The sequence below is a fragment of the Polypterus senegalus genome, chromosome 17, assembly GCF_016835505.1.
Source record: "Polypterus senegalus isolate Bchr_013 chromosome 17, ASM1683550v1, whole genome shotgun sequence".
Classification (NCBI taxonomy): domain Eukaryota; kingdom Metazoa; phylum Chordata; class Cladistia; order Polypteriformes; family Polypteridae; genus Polypterus; species Polypterus senegalus.
The window spans coordinates 13,881,423-13,889,269 of NC_053170.1; the positions used below are offsets into that span (position 1 = coordinate 13,881,423).

General features: G+C 35.6%; 1 protein-coding gene across 1 annotated transcript; it reads left to right on the forward strand.

Annotated features, from left to right (window-relative positions):
* The first annotated feature begins 586 nt into the window (after nucleotides 1–586).
* Nucleotides 587–4,330, forward strand: hoxb2a (homeobox B2a). The gene is made up of 2 exons (XM_039740170.1): nucleotides 587–2,174; nucleotides 3,007–4,330. The coding sequence occupies exons 1-2, from the start codon at nucleotides 1,745–1,747 to the stop codon at nucleotides 3,735–3,737; spliced, it is 1,161 nt and encodes a 386-aa protein (XP_039596104.1). The 5' UTR covers nucleotides 587–1,744; the 3' UTR covers nucleotides 3,738–4,330.
* The last annotated feature ends 3,517 nt before the right edge of the window (nucleotides 4,331–7,847 follow it).

Consider the following 7,847-nt stretch of genomic DNA (forward strand, 5'->3'; position numbering starts at 1 on the left):
AACGGTTAAAAAAGACAATGATTTACTTACAATAACGATTTATTAGAGAAAAAAAATTGCAGACATAAAAATGGATTTCCAATTTTGCATATGCTTTAATGATTTTTAAAAAAACAGGTAGGCTATCGTCTCAATCTCACATAAAATGTACCTTGCCGGTGGATCCACTATTTCCTTCTAAACATTAGCCAGGTATTATCACGACTGTGCTGGAGACATGAATAAAATAATACTATGCGCCATAAACTCCTCTGCTCCGTCTTCCTCTCTCAAATCTGCCCTTCTCTCAGTTTAACCGGCACTATAATTGTCTTTAAATGTTATGCACACCCACACATATTTTAACAGACGTAGAAGCTTCCAGGCTTCACTGCACGATTTCACTTTAGAAATTCCAAGCCCACACATTTGAACCCCACAAAGAAAAAAAAAATCATTGTGTAACTTGATATTTTTTTTTCTCGCATACGAAATCCAAATTTTAAAATTTAGGAAGGATTGATTGTTTGTTGAGACGTTACTGTTCATTAAAATGTTACTTTGATTAACAGTTTTTTTTTTTTTTTCAAAATCTGATCATTAGGCCGAGACCTTTTTCGGGCATTGGAGGCAAAAGGCAGGCATTGTTGAAGGCTTTCCTGGACGGTGTGACTGCCAAACTCGATGCTATGAAAAGATTGATTGTTGCTATTATTTTACCGGGTTTCTAATTTAATTTTTTTTTCAGGCCACTTAACTATGTACACAATGTTTAGAAGTGTTCTTAAATGCATTGATTTTAGTACACCCAAAATGGTGTATTTCGAAGAGTGGAGGTTAACACGATGAACACAGTGGAAATTGCGACCTTTCCGTGAACCTTCTCGTCTTGCAAGTGTATGAAATGTCCCCAGACCAATAATGTTTTACTGTCTAGTTAAACCGGACATACGAGCAGATATCTTTACACATGATGTTGTAATTCGCGCAGCCTCTATAGCTCTAGAAATATACGCGTGAGCATTAAACAGATACACTGACCTGAATCCATTCTTATTCTGAAAGCTCCACATTAAAATGGGGCCTGAATCAAAGTATTTATTCACTGATGGAAATGGATCCAAACTATATATGTTTACCAAGATTACCCCTTAACTATTGAAGCAAATTTGCTTGTATTTACATTATCTGTCTCAGTTGTCAAAACTTTTAAGATTAATGGGCTACATTTTTTAATTGCGTAGCTTTGACAGATTGCGGCTGCTAATTAGCCGGACTGTGGTTTACACCACAGTATTATGTGCTGAAGATTTTAACGAATTACAGAGTTTGGTAGGCTGTACACTGCGCATTCATTAAATGCCAACACAAGAATATTCCTTGGGAAACACAGGAAGAGATGTCTCAAACAAATGCAAATACACGTGTCTCTATATTACAAAAATATAGAAGTTTTCCTGCACGGTCATGCCGTTATTTTATACTAGATACAGGAGAATCATATTCATTCTCCTGTGTTTTGGATCAATTGGAAAAAATAATGCTCTCTTTTTCCACCAGGCCCTAAACTGTTATTGGCCACAAACGAGCACGTGACCAGGAATTGGATGCAATTTCGCCCTAGTCTCCAGTTTAATAGACCAAGGTCCCCATACGCCTGTATTATCACCAATATACACAATTATAAAGTCCGCAAATATAAAATTGCGGCCATCACGTAATTGCGTATTTTTACATCACATTCTTCGTTTAACCTGTGGAAGCGATGAATTTTGAATTTGAGAGGGAGATTGGGTTCATAAACAGCCAGCCTTCTCTTGCTGAGTGCCTGACGTCCTTTCCCGCTGTCCTGGAGTCATTTCAAACTTCATCAATCAAGGAGTCGACATTAATTCCTCCTCCTTTCGAGCACACCATCCCTAGTCTGAATCCATGCGCTACAAGCCAGCCGCGATCGAGAAGCCAAAAAAGATTTGCAAATGGCCTTCTGCTGCAACAGTCCTCACCACAGCCCCCAGCTCCCCCGACTTCTTCTACCCCGGTGGCAGCCGAGTTCCCCTGGATGAAGGAGAAAAAGTCTTCAAAGAAGAGTAATCACCATAATACGCCGAATGCTGCTGTAACATCTCAAGTCTCATCCTCGTCCTCGCCGACTTCTTCAGGCTTTCCTGGCTCTAGCATCGGTTCTCCTGCAGGTCAGTTACAAACACGTTATTAATAATGTACTGAATTATTATTTTTTTTTACTGCATAAATATAATGGTATGGGGCTCAAGCATCACTGGCAGGTTTATATCTACCTATATGTGTGCGTGAATTCAAATGATTTTCTGCATAATAAGTATATAATTTTTTTCATAACACCTTCATTAATTTATTTGTGGAAATGCAAGGAGCGGTCATAAATTATTTAATATGTAGCTTCCAACCAGGACATCTAATCCTTTTTATAAATTATGTTTCGCGCTCAAAATTAAAACAGACAGCGTTACAATATTACAGGTTATTAATGGTTTGCCTAAATATATAAATCTGTCATCACGTTGCATTTGCTCTAAATTTCCTTGCAGCCTTTGTAATCAAATCCTCACATGCTAATACTGCATAACAATATACATATGAAATGCTTCATGATACAGTCGTCGCGTATTCATTATTGCAGTTGTTTACTAACATAAAGGTCAATCTCTTCTGTAACATAACCACAAAATAAGGGGTAGTCATGTTGTCTTGAAATATATGGTAAGAATTCAACGAGACAAAACCAAACATCAGGGCGGGGGGACCGAAAACTGTTATGAATAGCTGTTTCGTGAAATTACTGACAGAGAAAAGAGCAAAACAAGGATTTTTTTTTCCCACTCCCAGAAGCAATGGTCATAAGTCAGATTCCACAGATGTGGGTTAAATGTACTTCCTATAATTCCTAAATGCATATGTAACTTTATTTTGACTGATGGTTTCTGATGCTCATTCAATTCGTGTTAATCGTCTTTTTTTTTTTTTTTTTTTTTTTTTTTTTTGCAGATTCCCATGGCGCACTGGATAATGGAAGTGGTTCCAGGAGATTGCGAACTGCCTACACAAACACGCAGCTTTTGGAGCTAGAGAAAGAATTTCACTTCAACAAATACCTCTGTCGGCCTCGGAGGGTGGAAATTGCAGCCTTGCTGGATCTAACAGAAAGGCAAGTCAAAGTGTGGTTTCAGAACCGTAGGATGAAGCACAAAAGACAAACAACTCATCATAAGGACGGTCAGGACACGGACCACGCTTGTACTGAGGGAATGGAGGAAAACGAAGCCGTTTCCCCCTTTGCAAGTAAGCCCCTGGAATCGACGGGGTCTTCAGTCACAGAGAGGGAGGACTGGAAATCCGCTACTAGTTTTGCAGTCAATGATAACAACCACGCAAAGCACCCCTCACCAGAAGAGCCACAGGAAAGCCCCCCAGAGCCCGCATCGGTCCCTGATGAAAATATGAGAAGCTCCCCGTACCAATCGTCCGCACCTCAAGTCCGAGCAAGCATGGCACAGGAGAGTGCACCGGCACCGGATAATTCGTTATCTGAGACTCAGGAATCAACGTTGTTACCGGACATAAATTTCTTTCCGACCGAATCCTGCCTACAGATTACCGAGGGTCTATCCCCCAGTCTGCAAAGCTCCCTAGACAGTCCGGTCGATTTTTCAGAAGAGGATTTCGATTTTTTCACCAGTACGCTTTGTACTATAGACCTCCAGCATTTACAGTTTTAAGTAGTAACAATAATAATAAAAATAATAATGATAAATTGATAAAAATAAAAATAATAACTGGGAGAAAGAAGGCATTTCACCGTATTATTAAAATGTAACAGGTGGATTTTCATTTTAATTTATTATTTTTTGGCTCTGTAAAAAGAATTAAATATTAAAAAGAAAACGGTTTTATATTCATCATAAAAGCACGCGATAGTTTTAATGAGTTTCTAAAACGAAAGGTTTCATTCAAATTATAGAGGCTTATGTTACAGGCTATTGTTTTTTAAATGTCCCTTCTAACGGGAATTATTTGTCGAAATCCAATTTTTATTTATTTATTGCTTTTTTATTATGTTTTTTAATTGTATTTTGACATCGATTATTAACTACCTTGACTTTCCCGATCGTATAGCTTCCACAATCCTTAAATTCTCAGGAATTAAGAAAAAAAATAATGTTGTCAGCTGCTTTTAGCGTTTCTTAAGAAGAGAGGGTGTTGTTCCTCTTTAAGTTTTAGAACTAGATTATTTATTAAAATTCTTTAATAGCAAATTACAAATTATTTATTGTACATTATTTTCATAGATAATAAAATCTTTATAAACCTACACGGCTTCATGTTTTTTTTTATATATACAGTATATATATATATATATATATATATATATATATATATATATATATATATATATATATATATACAGGAATGGGTTTATTAATTTTCTTTGGTGCAGACTATAATCTTTGATTGTACTTTACTAATTCCAATTTTTTTTTTCTTTTTTGCCTTTACTAACCACATATTTGCTGGATGATTCCCGCCGTATTTTTTATTTGATTTTTTTTTTTTAACAAACTTTAAATTACAACAGAACCTGATTTTATTTTCCGAGTGTAAATGTTATTTAAGCAACCAGATTGTATTTACAGCCCAGGAGCCATTCTGATGATTAAAAGACTGCATTTCCATATTAGAGTATTTAATTACATCTCATTAACAGCGAGGTCTGCAGTTATACATAGACTCACGAGAGCCAGGCAGGGATGTGTACCGCTAAATCACGCATACTTTCAAACGATACATTCGTTTATTCCTATATATTGTATGCCGGTTTTCTTTCTATAATCGCATCTGCACGAATCGGTAAAGAGCAATTAAAGTTACAACAGAGCTGATGATATTTATTTGTGAATGTGGAATTTCAAGCAAGAAACCCTGTCAGGTGGTAAAAAAAATAGTTTAACCGCATAAATGTACATTTCTGATTAATATTACCTAAAGCTTAACATATTCAGTTTTGCATGACTGTAGGGAATAAAATCAAACGAAGGCGTATTTTTTTCTCTTGTAAACCAGCATCGTTCTTTATTAAATAACAAGAAATATTTTAAATTACTTTTGACAATTTTTTAACCTTAGCATTATTAACACATATCAACGGTATTCGTTTTGAGGTTCTTTATTTATGAGTTATGTGTTTGTTAGCATTTAACTCGTTATTTATTTATTTATTTATTTATTTATTTATTTATTTTCGAGTAAGTCTTTAGGAAAGCCCAATGTGCGTCAAAACGGATTTTGTGTAATACGGTATAGTATTTTAAATAGGAAGCTCGCAATATAGACTTACGAAATAGAGGAAGGGATGGGGCAGTGGATTATCATTAACGCATCTAAAAAATGAAGCTTTGCTACGTCTCTGGTGCTTCTTCCAGCTCGATCACTCTTCACAAATGATTCTGAGAAAGCAAGATCTTGTCTTTCTTCCTGCCGTTATGCTCACTTAGAAAATGGCGCTTTGGCGACAAAGAGCTGTAAGAACAATAGATTGAGCAGCCATGATGAAGCTGCCCAGGCTTGGTAATGTTCAACCTAGTCTTCATGTCTGAACGCAGCAGGCTGAGCTCGACATGCCCCGCCGAATCAAAGAGACTTACTGAGTAGGAAAAAGCAGGAAATAATTCCAGAAGAAAGAATTAGACAAAGGAAGCACCAAACAAGTTTACTTTACAAATCATCCATATCTTAATGTTCTTGTAATCAGACAAAAGAGTTATACATTGTTATGAGTCACTTTTTGGCAAAACTGACAAGTCATACTTAAAACATGATTGGTTTTATGCTCAATATGTAATTTTTTTTTATTCATATGACACAGCATTGTTACACAAGAACTATGTGTTAGGTTCATCATTAACTCTTCATTAGCCTGGTATGAGCTATTGTGTCTTATAAGGGTGTAATGTTCTGTCCAGGGTTGGGCCTTGTCTTACCTGCCACACTGCAACACTGGGTTGATGGGGTTTGAAAATGGATGGATGGAGTTTTACAAATCTATCTATCTATCTATCTATCTATCTATCTATCTATCTATCTATCTATCTATCTATCTATCTATCTATTATACAGTGCCTTTCATATCTATCTATCTATCTATCTATCTATAAATCTATCTATCTATCTATCTATCTATTATACAGTGCCTTTCATATCTATCTATCTATCTATCTATCTATAAATTATATAGTGCCTTTCTCATCTATCTATCTATCATGTTGCTGTATGACAAAATAATTATTAACCCTTTAAACAGTATAAGATTTGAACCCTGGTTATTTTTTTTTACAGTAAAAACAAATTGCCTTTATATATCGTGTATGCTATATACACACATGCTGACCACATTATGTATTGGCACACGCTTTAACATAACTATAAACTAGATAAAACTTAAAGCTAGAGATACAAAGATTGGTTTTGCTTATCTTAAAAGGTAAACTAATTTTTAAGAGTCAAGGTAAATATGTGAAACAGGTTAATATACTGTATGCTTCTGTCTGGCTGCCTACTTGGAAGCCAAGATATGCAGAAGGTGGGCAGTGCAAGTCAATATTATACAGTGTGTTAAACTTGCTAAAGAAACAGCATGTCCCTACCCTATTATGACTTAGCCCCAGTATGAGACTAGAGGCCTTTTGTCACCATTGTTGATTCCAATGTATGCAAGATAAGTTAATTCATTGGGAAAAAAGTCAGCCAACTTCCCCTGTGCAAATAGTGACACGTTATCAATACAAATCTCTAACAAGGGCTCTCTCAGTGCATAATGACTACTCAAACTTGCAGCCAGTACAGGGAACATGCCTCTGACAGATACAAATCAATTTTACATCCACAGAACTGCTTTAATAAATGGAACCTAACTGCTTAATCCTTGCAGGCCTTCCCAGTTTCTAATGTCACAATTAGCCACTTAGAAAGAGCACAGCAAAGCACTGGCAGTTTTAATAAGTCTTTTGGCTTCTGAATGGGCACTAGTTGTGTATTTACTTTAGCAACAAATACTTCTATTGTTACATTGCCAAATAACAAAGGGGGTCAATTAATAAACTGAACCTCAGAAATTTCATTGTAGATGTCATGGTTTTCAAATGCCTTGCCTTGCACACATCCGGGCAGCAGCTTTTATTTCCTGTTTTATGCCTATTACATTCTTTTTAAGTTGTTATTATTATTGCCTTTGCTATCTGAAAATGATTCAGCTGAATCTCCTTTCACATTTTTTGCTACTATGTTAAAAACAAATTAGACAAAGTACATGTAGGGGAGTACTGCACATGAAGCTTTTGCACATAGTTTAATTTGTGGAAGCATTTTCATGGTCAAGGTCTCAGTAGACATTACAGTCAATAGGTCAGCTAAAATAATGATCTATTCATTGCTAACTCCGATTGTCAGCTCTGACCCTCTGCTTGACATAACTGTCTCTAGTTATGATGAATCACTATTAGTGTGGGAGAAAAATGTAATTGTATAATACAAAATTAATTATTGTTCAATACATATCATTCCTATGAAGCTACTGATAGTAATAAAAAGGTCATGTAAAATTAACACTTCAAGAAAGAAAAGTTAGATAGATAGATAGATAGATAGATAGATAGATAGATAGATAGATAGATAGATAGGAAAGACACTATATAATAGATAGATAGATAGATAGATAGATAGATAGATAGATAGATAGATAGATAGATAGATATGGTATAGTGGTTTAAGGTGGTGGATACAGTTATTTATTATATATTTTGAGTGCCTGCTCAGCTATGTAAGTATATTAAAGA